This window comes from Hoplias malabaricus, chromosome 8 (genome assembly GCF_029633855.1).
Source record: "Hoplias malabaricus isolate fHopMal1 chromosome 8, fHopMal1.hap1, whole genome shotgun sequence".
NCBI lineage: Eukaryota > Metazoa > Chordata > Actinopteri > Characiformes > Erythrinidae > Hoplias > Hoplias malabaricus.
Window position 1 is genome coordinate 10356238 of NC_089807.1, and position 16812 is coordinate 10373049.

Sequence of the window (16812 nt, forward strand, 5' to 3'; positions counted from 1 at the left end):
ATAATAATGTTTAAATGTCATTGCAGGCTTTAGTGAAAAAAAGCTGATAATGAACTGCGTGTGCAGTTTATTATTTCAAGCTAAACATTCTGCACCATCAAAACAACCTGTACAAACTATAGTTTACTCAGTTAGGTGATGTGATGTGGGTTAAATATTTGATCTGAAGTCTATAGAGCCTGTCAGGAACTGTGTGGGGGAATAAGTGACAGACAGCTCCGAAGCCCAACCCACCTGCCATCCTGCACATCAATCATGTTGAGCTGCTGGAGTGTGGTGGCAATGTCATGTGGACACATGCCCGTGGCTTTGCTCATTCCCTTGATGCTGACACTCTTATCTGGGTGGTTGTGCAGGTAGTCCAGTATGACACTTTTCCAATACGCCAAGTAGGACAGACGACCCAGATCTGATAGAGGCTTCTCTGGGGAGCCGGCCTGGCCCTCCTTCCTAGAGAGTAAGTAACCTGGGGAAGAAAAAAGGAAGGAAGGGGGGGGGGGGCTAGCATCATGAAGTCTGTTTTCAGATTTGTTATGAGTGGCAGTTTTCATTTGTCTTGCATACATAACAAGACATCTTGCTTCTTCTTTAGAAGATCTCAGAGGCACAGATGGGTTTCCATTTTTCATTGTTTAAAGCCTCTGATGTTCAAATGTTTAAAAGCCTCACATCTCATCAAAGAGCGGGCCAGTTTGCAGCCTCTCGTCAGCCTCCTCCAGGCACTTGGATACATGCTGTGAGGCAACAGAGCAGGAGGACTGAGAGGTGGAGGACACAATGCTGGCTCGTGGAGGGAGCCCCCTGAATCAGCTGGGTGTGTGTAAGGAGTAGGCTGTGATTACTAAACAAAGAGAAATGGGCCTGATTAAAGGGGGCTGTTTTATGCTTTAGCTGTGATTAGAGAGAGAGAGCAGCCCTCATGCAGCACACATTCATTAACAGCCATCAACTTCATTATTGAAGCCACCTGGGAGGAGCTCTCAAAGGATGGCCACAGAATGGTCGCACCTTAACTTGATTGTCAGTAATCACGGAATTAATATGTAGGAACATGACAGCAGTGGAAAACCCAGTCGAGATTTATATTTTTTTATTTACATTACATAACTTCTTTAATATACAGCTATATAGTCTATTCTCTGGTTTTAAAGGAAGTGGAGAAATATCCCATGTTATGATGAATTACAAGTGAAATACAGCCAAGACTTCAAAATCAGTTAATAAATAACTTACTAAAATCAATGAGGAACCTCCCAAATCCTTGCCTTTGGTACTGGGGCATGATCATTATGCAGGAGACATTGTACTTCTGCTGGCAAAGCTTTTCCTGAGGGAGAGAGAAATAGATAGACTATGTCAGAGCACTGCCAACGCAGGCAATTCACTGCACCTGCCGCTGTCCTCGACTGAACCAAGCAAAAACATGCATTGAGAACACTGCAGTTCTCAAATGCAGAAAAAGGTCTATGTACACCACTGGTCAGTGCAAAGCAAAATGCAGCTTTACTGTTGAACTCTCAAAACACCACAGGACTAGTATTTCTCACAAACTATACACACACATGCTAGTCATGAAATTAGAATATCATGAAAAAGTTGAATTCTTTCAGTAATTCCATTCAAAAAGTGAAACTTGTATATTATACTCATTCATTACACACAGACATATTTCAAGGGTTTATTTCTTTTAATTTGATGATTATAACTGACAACTAATGAAACCCCAAATATATATATAAATAAAAAAAAACACACACACAAAAGTACTCATTAATAGCTGTTAAAACTAAGCATACTAATACTTATATATGAAACACAATGGCATTATAATACCTTTGAAAAGTATCCAACAAGATGGCAACCTTTCTCATCATTTTGGGTTAATACGTAGAAAAGGAAAGGCTCCACATCATAGTACAGGGTCTTGTGATCCAAAAAAAGCTTTGCAAGCAAACAAAGGTTTTGGCAGAAAATTTTGCTTAAAGATCCATCAACCTAATTAACAAAGAAGAGGAGAATGCTTTACTTAGATTTCACTTTTAACACAGAAATGGAAAGCAGTATTTATGTAGAATTTATTTTCACATACACACACACACACACATTTACTTTAAGACACTTCAGAGGTGTTTTTATTCACAAAATTAGGAAAACAAGAGTGCAAAAACTGGAGTCTTAAATTAACAGTCTAATTAAAGCTGATAAGCCCTGCAAAAACCTATGGATTTCAAACCAAATTCAAAGAGCTTTCTAAGTGTTTAAAAGAGTGTCTTGTTGAAGGAGGGTTAAAACTCACTGATGTCATGAAAATTAGTTAATTCATGCAGGCCAAGTTCCCATCTGAGCACTTGAAATATGTTTGAGAGGTGAATCTGACAGATCAATGCCCTTCATTTCTGGATAAATCTCTCTAAGCAGCATGGCCAACACAGATTTGATTAAATCATGATGCAGATATTTAAAGACTATACATCACACGGAAGAGGCTGAACTGACCTCAAACACAGAAAGACTATCTTTCCTGTAGATCTCGTTTGCTGGTGGATGAAACCAGCCACACTTCTTTGAATGCCTCTGCAGAATGTTTCGACTTTTCATGTACTTCAGGCAGAACTCACACAGATAAAGCTTCTGTAATCTAAGGATAAGACATGGAACAGTTAATGCAAACATTCAAGACATTAAAATTTGTCATGATAGCTCTGGGATAAACAACTGGACAGTTACCTTGAGTATTCTGGAGGGTATGGTGATGAGTACCAGGTCTGTATTTCATATTTCCCAAATTCTATCAGTGAAGGATACTGTCCTTGATTACTGCTACACACAAGTTCAGTCCTCTGCAAAATAAACCAGCATATAATCATATCGGACTTTAGGAATATGTTCTATTAGTTTTCATATTTCAGTATTACATATATTTAAAAAATATATATATATTAAGTTACAATTTGTCCTCTCACCGTTGCAGTGAGTTCCTGGGCTTGTCTGAACATCTTAATGTCATCCTCAGACACTTGGTCATTTGGTGAGGGCAGCCCTCCTTCCTGAGCCTCTCTTTTTAGGCATCTTAAGGTATTTAAGACTGTGGGATTAAAAAAAATAATACATAATTATATTAATCCCAGGTACAAACGATCCATTACAAGATGCTAGTTTGTACAAAAGCTCAAAATAAACAGGCACTGATAGAACATGTCACTGTGGTCAGGACGAAAGCTTGCATATGCACTTTGTTGTTTACTCATTTATAAACATTTAACATAAATTAAAAATGGCAGTTAAATTCATATTTTGTGAAAATGTTTGAATGAATGGGCTAACAAATGGTTAAAAATCACATGGAATGAAAATTAAAAGTTTTTTTTTTTTTTAAAGTAAATCTTCTCTGGTAACGTTACTGTTTGTACGTTTGTCTGAATATAGTTAAGTAGAAGATCAAAAACAAAAACACTGCCCCATCTTTAAATGGGACATCTGTATGTTGGTTTTGTGGACACAGAAGTGAGCAGAGTTATGAGATCAACTCAAATAGGGTCTTGTTTGTAATGCTGCAAAAATGAATGACTTGTGTTTGAGAGGCAGAGTTAATCAGAATGAATATTTGAGTGGGCAGTTGAAAGCAGTAGAAGGCTGTTTGTAATTTAGTGGTTTGAGAAAATAAAGGTGGGGGGAAAAAATAAATAATAAAAAAAAAGTAATGCAAATTACAAAAATAAACAGAAAGTAAAGTTGTGTTATTTCATTAAGCAAAATGCCTTAAAAAGACTAAGAAGCGAGAGCTGGTTGGCCGCTGTGGGAGCTGAAGCCCTTTGCTTACCATGGTTTTGGTCAGGCTTAATTCTTCCGTCTGCCAAGCTGCCCCTCCCTGGAGTGGGGTTCCCCCTCTGAGGGGAGGTCTTAAACCTAAACTTGCCTAGCAGCCTGTGCTTTTTAAAAAAGGGAGTTCGTTTGAAATGAAGCGCTGTCTTAAAGGGCCGGCCTCTCTTGGGTCCCCAGCCCATGGCTGAGCAGGACACGGATGCTAGCTTGCTACTGAACCCTTTGATGGGCTTTTTTCCTTGGAGCTGTAAAGGCATTGTGGGTGAGGAGGAGGAGGAAGCGTCCCGGGTGCATCGACCTCGCTTAGGTGGCGCATAGCTGGGGAGTCCCTTCTGCCGAGACTGTCCCTGAGTGGCATAGATGTGAGACAGTCCGTCAAAAAGTCCCTTTAGCTGGCTGCTGCTTGGGAGGCTGCTGAGAGAGGGGTCGCTAGACTGGGACGAGGAGCTCTGTGGGGACTGGGCAGAAGGGGGTGAGGGGGACTGACTGGGGTTCGGTGCAGTGGGGCTTTGTCCCAGTAAAGGGCAGAGTGTAGTAAGCACACTAGTTGGGGCTGTTAACCTTTGGCTGGTACCTGGTGCCGGTGCGCTGGAATGAGGATTGCACAGCCGTTTCCGATAGCCCCGTTTCCTAGGCCTATGCTGCTCAGAAGAGTCTGATGCCTCGCCACGTATGCGTCGGCCCAAAGGGGATGGTGTGAAAAATTTGGAGAGGCCGTCTATGAGACCTTTGGTTTTCTTGTTGTAGGGGGGCAGCATGGTGAGGGCAGTGAGGGAGGCTGGGGTGGATGTGAGGGGATCGGTGAGGCTCAAGCGGCTCCGGGCGTCTGTGGTGGGTGCAATGGTGCTGGATGAGGGTGGGGTGCAGATAGTGCTCTTAAGACCCCTACCATGTTCCTCTCTCTCTGACAGCTCATGGGGTCCTGCATCACCACTGTCAGGCCTGTAGTAAGAGTCAATAAAATAAGGACAAAGCAAACAACTGACGGGAAAAAAATGAATTATTTAAACTGATATTACGATTCTAAAATATATAAATGAAAACAGTATCTATATAAAAAAAGATCAAAGCAAAACATGTCACAAATCAACTTTATAAAGATATTTCCTTATGGCTAAAAATGTCTCTATGTCTTAAGGAAAGATGTACAGTTCCAGAGCTTTGTTAGCTATTCACCAAGGGTACCTCTTTACAAAATGCTAGTATGCTGACTGATCCTCAGTACACAGGGAACAGTTAAAAATAGTACAGAGTAAAATGCCCTGGGCTAGCACAGTTAGCAACTAATATCTATAAAGTTGGAAGTGGTTTGAAGACTGTTAGGGAAAGGAACATAGTTGAAAAGGAGAAAATCTAAAGGCTTTTATTTACAAGAAAAAAAGGTCAGAGTTTAGCAAACACAAAACTGACAACACAACCCTGAGCATGAGAGAAAAAAAAAAACAAACAAACAAAAAAAACACCCAAGACAGAAACAGGGTGTGAGAAATGAATTATCGTACATTGTTGGATGTGATAGATTTTTCCTTGGCCTTCCTGGCTTTGCATATCGCCTTTTGATCTGTGCTGCTGTTTTGTGCAGCAGTCGTTTTTCCTCCTGCTCTTTTGGCCTGCATACTTGGCAGATCCACATTCCTGGGGGAGGTCCAGCAAAAAAGAAAGAGGGAGCAAAACAAAAGAAAAGGAAAGAGAACAGCCATTTAGACAGATATTCTGAAGTCTGAGTATAGACACAACTCTTATAATATCTGAACTGCTAACCCTTAGATGGTTTTCTTTTGCTTATTAGAAAATTATGAAATGAAATATAAGCATTCATTTAGGCCACTAGCAATTAATTTACAATAACGGTGAATTTATCTAACAGAAGCAAAGCTGAATCTAGTGGAAATGAACAGGGGATTGGGGGGTGTAAAAAAAACTGCATTAGGAGGGCATGTCATCTTGCTGTTATGTAACCATGAACCTTCATGTAATCTGGCTCTTTTAAGTAGCTGAACAGTTTTATTCTGAAGACATTCAAATGGTGGAAACATCTTTTACTGAGATTATATATATATATATATATATATACACACACACACACACACTTTAGGTGTGCATACGTGACTGTGCACTGCGTTTTGGAGAAACCCGGAATATTTCTCATGCCGTTCTCACATGCAATGCTTTGGACTTCACCCAGAGTTCTGGTTAAAACTCTGTAAGAGAAGTTCTTTAACCGCAACAGCTCTAGCGGTACCAGGATAAAGTCTGGGTAATGTTGGGTGGGTGATATTCGGGTGATCGTGTTCACACATGCAGCTAATACAGGGAAACTCTAACATTTTTGCATTACTGTGCCTGTGTAAAGGGTACATATGAGGAATTATGCTGATACCTTTTGGCATTCTGAAGAGCGGTGGGTCACAACACTCCATATGAAACCCCCTATCACAGGAGTCACAGAAGAGCATCTCATCCTATGGTCAAAGAAAAACACAACCTGTTGAAAAATTGCCATTCTTTGAATCTAAGAGAACATGAACAAGAATGTCACAACACAGGGGTACTTACAGCATTTTTCCCCTGAATTTGACAGGAACTGCATGTTTTGCATTCAATGCATTGCCATCTCAGTGCCTTAACATTTGCAGTCAAATCAGCTGAGAACTTCAGACAAGATGGATGGCCTTTAAAAACATTTGAGAAGATTAAAACATTTCAGAGGCAGTAGACTTCTCAAACAACTTCAAATAAAAACAAGTAAACAGAGCTTCATCTTCATCAACTGGGTTACAAATGCCTTACCACAAAACTATACAAATAAAAACATTGGACCTTTCCTGACAGAGTACAACTCAAGCTTAAATATTTGCAGATGGCAACAACAGTGCAGAAATTCATGCATAAAGATTTTCAGAGATCACTGCTTAAATACGCTGTATTTTCAAACATTTCTGAGTAGCTAATTAAATATAATTTGATCTTAACGAGGCAGAAACGGTACGTGCACATAATATAATGACAATCAATCCATTATAGTCATGTATAAGCATGCCTACGCCTGTCTCCAATGACTGCAACCAGCTGTTTTTTACAGTGAGAATACATTTTCTGTATGTGTTATGAACACTTAATGAAAACCAACCCTGTGCAGTTCAGTTAAACTCAGCCATAAAAAATGTCACTGGGAGCACAATTCCTTGTGGCATTTGAAAATAATTGTTCAAAGCAAATTACTACATGAGAAGAGCAGGCAATTTAACAGAAAGTTGGCAATTCTGACTGCCAAGTTCAGAAAAATAGCAACCAGGAAGGGAAAAAAATAATAAAATGAAATATACAAACTAGTACAATTTACTTCCCTGATCCATCAGTAATTACAGAGAAACAGCGCTTTCACTGCTTGTACTACTCACATCCATCTAAAAAGGTCTTACCACTGCTTCCGCAGTCTGCACATGACAGCAGTTCTTCTGGCCTCTTGTCTCGATTGGACTCCTTTGTGCCCAAACAGAAGCTGCATATAGGTATTGGATCTACACGAAGCTAGGAACAGAAGACAAGAGACCCAGTTAATTATTTTCTCTGTAGTTTTTCTTACTGAGAACTGTGTGCTATACTGTATTTAAATACAAACAAAGATAGTATTTTCAGAAAATACTATCACTAGCCACATATGTGGATACAATTGCTGGGCATTAAACAAAATTGAAGTGCAGCAGCGAAAACATTTGCACTGGTGTCTGGCCATCTTAGAGCAGTAGCAATAAAATAACTAAGACAATTCTGTGTGTTCAAGAAGTTGATTTAACAGCACATGAACAGAGTGGTGATCTACATGCTGACATCTGGCTTTATTACATTTGTATGAATATTTGATGTCAAATGTGAAAGGAGGTTACCAACTATGGCTTGTTTTTAAGCTCTTGGTTAGAGATAACATGCCCTATGTAGCAGCAGAAGTAAATGACAAACTCCCAACAGATAAGCTTCCGATCAATCACATATCCCTGAGGCACAGCCCAAATTAGCATTCATCAATAATGAAAGACAAAAATTGAGATGGTTCATAAATTTCACCGTTCAAAATAAGCACTGTTGTATGCTGCATGAAGGCAGCCTAGAAATTAAATGAATTGATAAATTTAAAATTTACATACATACTCACTCTGCTCATACTGAAAGTTAACACTCAAAGAATATGTGGAAAGCTACAGAAGCCAGAAGATGGTGTGGGGTACTTGAAACTATCTTCGAATTAAAAACTTTGGTACTAATCAAATGAATCATATCACTATGAAAAAGCATGACTGAACAGTCAGAAACCATAACATTACTCCTCAGTTCATACTTGCAAACTGTTCAATATTTAGCACAAGGTCACTTCCCCTTTGCTTGAAAATATGGTTTAAAATGAGAAATGCAAGCAGCCTCATTGAGATGTAAATATATAAGAATTTAACACCATATGTGAAAACTCTTGGCCAGCCAAGGACATTACTTAAAACTATTTATCTTTCATCTCGGCAACAATTATTTTGCTGGTAAAACATTACATTAGAATAAACACATGCATTTTAAAATATATGTATATATACACATATAAAACCACTTTAGTCCAAAAATAATTCTCAGCATAACAACTTTGTTTCTAGACTGTTAAAAAAATGTTCAACTCCATCAGCATCACAGTGGGCTTTTAAAAAAAAAATAAAATAATAATAATTATATATATATAGTTTGATTTAAATGACATGAAGCAAATGTCTTTGTTAAGACACTAACGGCATTTGTAGGAGTTTAAATAATGAAATACCTAACAAGAAAATTCATTGTCTTGGGGAATTTGCCATACTTTCTCAAGAGTATTTAAACTCAGTTCATAGTTTCTGTCTCAAATATTCATTGCAGGGCACACGGGACAGGACTTTTATTCAGAAAATTCCCGACATTGAAATACTGAAGTGATGCTGATTTTTGAATCTGTTCACGCACATTTGCTGATTAAAATATAAAGAAATTGATACAAATACAAATTGAACAAACTGGTAATACATAACATTCATTCTGGTAGGGTTTAAAACACAAAGAACAGCAGCTGACTATCTAAATTCTCTTCTGGAGTACACTAATAACGTTTCCAAAAAGACATCTTGGTCCAATGCCAATCACTTTTATGCAATTATATGTACACGCCATATCGTTGTGCATGCCTATATTTAAGTCCTTAGTCAAACTAGTCCTAGGACAACAGCATTAAAAGTCTGTTATCTGCATATTTAATTAAATAATTACTGAATGCAGAAATCTTTACACCATTCCTATTTCTAAGAATATCTGAAGAGAAAGTTAGAAATTTCCTTGGTTGCAGAAAAACAAGATAGCTGTTATGGTAACAGAGGATCACAAACCAAACATTACAGTTGCATGTGTGACCACAGTGGTAATTTAGGGCCCTGTCCCAAAGAGGAGGAGAAGAGGGGGAAGAAAAAAAAAAAATAAATAAATAAAAACACCCACACACACGTAGAAGCATCTGTAAAGCAAAAAGTTTGATATTTCAGGAACAACTACTGTTGTGGCTTGGGGGTGGGGAGTGAAGAATTTTAAAGCTATTTTAAAAAAAACAAACAAACACAGGAACCATAAATTGCTGCATCACCTTACCTCAGATCAAACCCTTTAGGGTAGTGCTCTACAGAGCTAAATTAAATGACAGTGACAACCTCTTCAGTTTAATGTGCCACTAAATTTGCTGAAGAGATCCGTTAATGCATGAACATGGCTTTAATGTAGGTGCTTACTAATTGTTCTCACAAACATTATGAAAAATTCCCGAGCTAAATATGCATCATGAAACACCCAGCAGCCTTAAAGTGCCAATTCAGAATAAGGAAGTGCATTACATTCTTAACACTTGAATTGTGATTTTCCATTAAGAGGATGTTATACCTCAGATCAAGGCTTAAACCTTTGTCTGGGAAACAAGCCCATTAATGTTCATTGTTGGGGACCCTCAAAAAAGTAGTGGTGCACTGGTGTTGACAGCATATGATAGAACACACATCAGAGCCCTTTCACACTAGCATTTTTTTTTTCCTACAGATCTCTGGCTTGGAAAGTTACACTATAAGAAATTTTTAACCTGCAAATCTGCATTCCTGACCAACAGCTAAGAGTGCACTTCTGTAGTAGAAAGGGCCAAACTTTCTATAGCAACACTGAAGATCTAAAAATGGAGGAAATGTTAATCATGACATTTAAAACCATTCTTCCGTACTCATGATCATCATCATCTTGCACACTTTCATTTTTACATTCCACAGCCCCGTAGCGTTAGTGTTAACTGAATTTTTCATCTGAAATGTTTATATCCCAAACTTTAAGAGCCAAAGCTTAATGTTTGAACAGTGATTTCACTGCAGGAACTCCTGCAAAACCCTTCAGCAATGCTGAGCATTAACTCCAAGCACTAACAAGCAATGTGTCAAAAAATCATCTGAGCAGATTCACAAACAGTTTAAACTTTTTAATAAATAAATAAATAAAATTATACTAAATGATTAGTGAGTTATGGTTAGGTAAACCTCTTTTGCCATTACATTTTCCCAAGTCAATGACTGCACTATAAATAAGCTTTCAAAAAATGCAGAGATTTTTTTAATTGCTTTTAATCTCTGCAAATATGATACAAATGTTTGTTTGCCATATTGGGGCAGTCAAGATCCACTTGAAAACAAACGTGTGTAATGAAATGAGAAATTCACATGATGCAATCATCTCCAGTTTCTATATCACAACCAGTATTCAAATTGCCTACAATGAGAATTCTCAATCCCAGCTGTATACAGCCTGAAAACACACTAAAGACATGATATAATGTGAATATTTCAGAATGAATCCAGATTGTGTGACTAGTGGCACTTTTCCACTTAGTGGCACCTACACTGCTCTACTCGACTTGGTGTGGCTCTTTTGCTTTTCCACTGACCAAATCTGGCACCTGGTCCCGGGTAAGTGTTCAGTCCCAGCTCACTCAGGGTTCCAACCTTGCTGAGTAGGTACTAAATAGTGATGTGTAAACCCTGCAGAGCGCTGATTAATCAGAGCCATCTCTCTCAAAACCAGCAATTCTTGTTAGAGATAGGGTTTTGCGACGTCACCGGCTCCATTTTGCAGGTGAGCCCTGCTAGTTGGAAAGTACAATAATAGCTCACTAAAATACACTTAAGTTTATAAAAGAGAATAAGCTTAATACTAACCAGAGAAAAAAAAACTCCAATATTTAGAATTCAAAAGATGAGAACTGATTCGTAAGAGGTTTTTTTTTTTTTTGGTTTATGCATTGGCCACACCTACAGTGTACATTTTAGGACATCCTCGGTCCTCAGCGTCAATACTCAGGCATTGAACAGAATGCCATCATTCCTTGTACGAAACGACATCAAGTCGTAATAAGCCAGGCTTTAATGCAATTGGTTTTAAAAGTTTTGGTCCTACAGTGACAAAATAATATTTTGAAATTCAACACTAAGAATGTGAACTTTGACGATGTTCCCTTATATTGGAGCCTAAAGAACAACTTAATTCACCATTCAGTTCAGAAAATTGTTCAGAATTTCGTTAAACGAACAATAGATCTGTAAAAAAACCATGAAGTAGGGCTGTACTGCATCATATCGGTTGTGATAATATCGTCCTATTTAAAAACTATGATGGTATTCTGACTTGTTTGCATAATAACTCAGCACATCAACTATTGTCTTTGTTTTGTTATTTATTGTCAAACTAATGTTACTTTTTGTATAATTGTTTTCTTCTCCTTCTGCTTGAGGACGGCCTACAGGTGCTCAACTGGTTTTCAATCTGGAGACATAGTTGGCCAATCCTTCAACTGCAGCTTCCTCAACAAGACAATTGTCATCTTGGAGGTGTGTTTGAGGTGGTTATCATGTTGGAAAACTGCCATGTGGCCCAGTTTCAGAAGGGAGGACATCATGCTCTGCTTCAGAATGTCACAGAACATGTTGAAATTCATGTTTCCCTCAGTGAACTGCAGCTCCCCAGTGACAGGAGCACTCTTGCAGTCCCAGTCCATGATGTTACCACCATCATGCTTGACGGTAGGCAAGACACAGTTATCTTGGTACTCCTCACCAGGGCGTCACCATACATGCTTGATACAATCTGAGCCAAACAAGTTTATATTGGTCTCATCAAACCAAGGACATGGTTCCAGTAATCCATGCTCTTGGACTGCTTGTCTTCAGCAAACAGTTTGCAGGCTTTCTTGTGTGTCAGGTTCAGAAGAGGTTTCCTTCTGGGAGAATGGCTATTAAGACCAAGTTAATGTAGTGTGCAGCGTATGGTCTGAGCACTGACAGGCTGACCTCCCAACTCAACTTCTGCAGAAATGCTGGCAGCACTAATGCACCTCTTTTTTGAAGCCAACATCTGGATATGATGCTGAACACGTGGACTCAACTTCTTTGGTCGATCCTGGAGAGGTCAGTGTTGCCAGCTATCGGGACATTACTGGCTGTGTGCTGAGTTATTTTCAGAAGACACTAAATCTATACTTCTGTACAAGTGTACACTGAATACTCAGACATCCAAGTTTAATTTCGATAGTATTATCCCTCGAAAAGTTATAATAAAATATTTGCAGAAATGTGAGGTGTGTGCTCCTTTTCGTGAGATACTTTATGTAACTGAATACATTTACTTTAGAAAAGGGGGGAAAAAAATTAATCAAACTAATTTTTCAGTTGTTCTCCCATCATTTGGTCCCAATCAATGCTTCAAACAAAGACAACAGTTTGATAAGACATTTATTTATGGCCCACTTAAAGATATTTCCTCAGGAAAAAACTCCTGGGGTTCTTTTAAATGTAAAGAACCCCAATACAGGCTCAAAAGACAACTGGCCTTTTCCCACCAGGAAAAAAAAGCATATAAGATTAACAAAAGCTTTAGCTATGCCAGCAGCAGCAGCAGCTCTAAAAACCAATTCGTATACTGACAAAGGCCCTAAAATCATCCCCTGGGAGCATCAGATGTCAGGAACAAACATTGAGTTCAATTCACTTCCAAAAGACTCTTCAGCAAGAGACAGGCAGATCCATCAGGGGGACTGTAAATTAGATGCTGATCGTGCATATACAACACCAAATCCAATGCAATGTACCACCAGGGGAGACCCAGCAATCCCAGCTCCCTGCTGTGCAAAATTTAGCCTATAAACAAAGTGTGTTTTGGTGAAAGATCTGTTGAGAGCAACGGTAGTTAATTGTTTTATGCAACAGGCAATCAATCCCCTTAGAGATTATTAATAACCCTGGCAGACCATCAATATGCAGATGTGTTATTCATAAACATCCCCAGTTTTCCATTCAAGTGACAGTTGAAGGGACCAAATCAAATGCTCCCTGAGTGGTGCATGCCCCACTTCAAGCAAGTGAAGGGTGTTTTGTCCACAGAATTTAATCTCTATTCTGTATTGTAAAAGCTTAACTCTCCCAGAGGAATGGCATGACTAAAATACACATAAAAATCCCACCATGCACATTATGTTTGAACTCAACTCCGTTCTTGCAATATATCTTTACCTATAAGGGAAGATAACAATACAAGCAGAACAAACTGGTATGAATAAATTTTAACTGGAATCTTTGACATTAACAGTGGTGTAATTTTTGAAAAAAAAAAAAGAAATTTAATTCCTTTTACATCAGCCAAAAATACAGAATACATAAATCATGATAATTTTTCCCAAGCAAGCACAACATTAAGTCACCAAGTTAATATTGACCTCTAATAAGAACTCGAACTAAGCCGTCTTACCTGTGCACAATTAAATATTAGTCCATTCCCTGGTGTGTTTGAAACTCCAAACAGATTGTTTTAAAACATCAAATCTAAACCAACACATTTGGCTCACAATGTGCAGAGGAAAAAAGAAAAAGAAAAAACAGCATCAAGATGCCAAAAATCAAGCAGGTAATTCCTCTGAATTATCTAAAAGTTGTCTAAATGGAGTTAGTCAACAGCCTGCAATGGTTTCATATGAAATTTGTAGCTGAGATTAAACTGCCTGCCAAATTGCCTGATTGGGCTGCAAAATATATAGTTTCAGCGTCACCATCATGATATGTCAATGTAAAGCATTTGACATTGCACATCTTGCAATATGACAAAGGCAAGCTCATCATGTTACTTGTTATTGTACTTTTAATGTTGGTTTAAAATAAGTCAATTTTAACCTGGGGTAGAGACATCTAACTTCCTGGATATACATTAGACACAACACCCTTCTTGTCAAATATGCCTTTTATTTCAGGGAAAGACAAAAACTTTATTAATGTCATGACAGGTTTGGATTGACAGAAGAGTATCATGGTGATATATATAAACTCTGCAGGTATACACCACTACAAAATATTTGCAAAGCTTAAACTAAAAAACCCACCACTCCTTATGTGGCTATGCCTTACTGCTGTAAACCTACACACAGCCTAAGAACTTTCAAAGTATGAGAGTTACAGCACTGCAAGATAGAATGATAACAGTGCACACAATGGGTTGCGTGACAGTCAAAAACCTCTCTAGATAACTTCTTGTAATGATTAAAAAAAATGTAAGAATGCAAGACAGACTTCATGTGAAATTTGCAGACTCTTATGACCTGCACATCACCATAGATACAGTAACTGTTTATTAAAGTTTCATAACTGGCCCCAATAAGGACTGTTCAAAATATTGATATGGCAATACAGCATGAAGAAGCTTATAGTGGAGTGTATCAATACTGTTATAACTGAATTAATACTTATATATTTGTTTTTACACAGTGCACAAATGCCTTTGTGTGTATGAAACCAATATCACATACGAACAACATCTAGTCTGCGGTAAGCATGTGTTATGGCAGTAAGAACTTAGCACATTATCAGAATTAAAATCTGAGCTGAAAGAAAAAAAAAAAACTAAAAGCTCTGGTTCAGCCTGGTGTATGTTCATGAGATACACAACAGAGTGAAATGAACATACTTTGTTTTGTGTGGGTAATATTTAAATAAAGTAGGTGCGTAATGTGAATATTCTTGATAAGGCCTGAGACAGTTTCAGTTTCACAACGTGGTTTAGCTTTCTTCTAAATATTGAACATTGAAACATATGTTAATGCTTTTATCATTATTTAAAGCACTCAAATATTCATCATAAACCTGCCCTCAGTTCAGTGCCAGGTTCTGCTTTGGATGCTAATTTAACATTTAAATGCCTGCTTTAAATGCTACATTTAACAATGTCTTTTCACAATCAGACATTATGACCATTGCTACCTCACTAGCTGTAAATAAAGAGATGTTAAAGCAGCCTGTCAGACATTTAGAGTGTAGCACCGTAAGGTGGCCTCTGCATAATATCAAGTGTAATTTACTTTGAAATCTAACTTTTTTAAACTCACTCCTCTGTGATTCGGTGCTGAGCAACACTTCAGAATGAATGAAAAAATAAAATCCCCCAAAGCTATGAATCTGCATTTTTGTGTTTACATTTAATTTAAAAAGCGCAGTTAAGCTTTAATACAAAATAGGTATTGATGTCTCTTGACCACATTCATTATCACTGTAATTAGGATTAAGAAAAATTATAAACAAAATAAATAAATCCTAACACAAATGCTGCACAGAGCAATATCAACACCCACCAGATGTATAATGTGCACTTTCATCATGGTAATCAGCTTCAATTATCCAAGGTTTACCAATGAAATTGACAACCTCACTGGGCAGGGTTTTAATTACTTCAAATGTACATTTGATATGATCAAAAAAAAAAAAAACACTCAACAGCCATAAAAGCAGAAGACATTCTGTTTACATGACGAAGCTGCTGAAGGGGTGTCAAAATACACATAGTAATATTCATTATTTTTTATACAGTGCTTCGATACGAGCTGTGAATCAATTACATTCATTCATTTGTCTGCAACCGCTTATCCAGTTCAGGGTCGCGGTGTGTCCAGAGCCTACCTGGAATCATTGGGCGCAAGGCGGGAATACACCCTGGAGGGGGCGCCAGTCCTTCACTGGGCGACACACTCAGACCTATGGACACTTGAGTCTGAATCAAATACATTAAGATTTTATTTTAAAAAACATTGAGCCGTTTGTCAACCCACACTAATGAGTTGCAGCCATCTGCAGAGCAGGACATAGTTCTGAGGTGTGCTGAAGTTTAATGTGAAACCTAGTGGCACTGTGTGTAATAGGAATGCTGTGTAACTAGGATGATGCCGGAGAAGTGTTTAGAACTACTAGGGAAACAACGCCATGCTATAGTTTTGTTAGCCTGTTGGTCGATTAGCTGGATGTGAAATAGCTAGCGGAGAGAGCAAGTCTAGGCTGGAACTAGTGTTGCCAAGTGTCCCGTAAAATACAGAATCATCCCGTATTTGGATACTAAAAGATGTGTTTGGTTTTGAACCTATATGGGATGCGCTTTGTTCCGTATTTGAAGTCACACTGTTATGCCAATGGTTTGAGACAGAAACATGCAGCACTCTCTCAGCCAGAGCAGATACTCCACAACTCCTAAACAGATAACACACTTCTTATTGTTCGTTGCCTTTATTTAGCCAATCAGCAGCTAAGTGCTGAAAAACTGGGAACTTAAAAGTTCTGCTTTTAGATAGAACTCATATTAGCAGCATGTCCCCATTTTTCATTTTTCTATGAACATTTCTGGCACCAGTCATCCTTTCCAAATATACTGTTGTGATTGTTTTGGCCTCTTTGTTCTTGATAACAAAAAATAAAATGAAAATTTAAATCATGGTCTTTCTCTGTTATATCGAAAATGTATCATATCGTGGAGCAAAAACAGCAATATGTATCGTGTCGAGAAATTTGTGTATCGTTGCACCCCTACTAAGCTGTTAGAAATTCACAGAATAAAATCTAACTAGAGAGAGAGGGGAAAGAGAGAGAGAGAAAAAAATAA

General features: G+C 38.1%; 1 protein-coding gene across 4 annotated transcripts in view; it reads right to left on the reverse strand.

Moving 5' to 3' along the window:
• kat6b (K(lysine) acetyltransferase 6B) overlaps positions 1-16812 on the reverse strand; it is a 38214-nt gene that overhangs the window by 6378 nt on the left and 15024 nt on the right. For 2 of the 4 annotated variants that reach the window (XM_066678310.1, XM_066678309.1), the window contains exons 3-13: positions 7245-7353; positions 6379-6494; positions 6203-6284; positions 5325-5457; positions 3821-4764; positions 2949-3085; positions 2728-2840; positions 2497-2638; positions 1834-1995; positions 1234-1327; positions 235-466 (exon numbers count right to left, since the gene is read on the reverse strand). In XM_066678310.1, the coding sequence (XP_066534407.1) occupies positions 235-466; positions 1234-1327; positions 1834-1995; positions 2497-2638; positions 2728-2840; positions 2949-3085; positions 3821-4764; positions 5325-5457; positions 6203-6284; positions 6379-6494; positions 7245-7353 (2264 nt within the window). The remainder of the gene's footprint in view (positions 1-234; positions 467-1233; positions 1328-1833; positions 1996-2496; positions 2639-2727; positions 2841-2948; positions 3086-3820; positions 4765-5324; positions 5458-6202; positions 6285-6378; positions 6495-7244; positions 7354-16812) is intronic. The other 2 variants (XM_066678311.1, XM_066678312.1) reach the window with 2 other exon arrangements.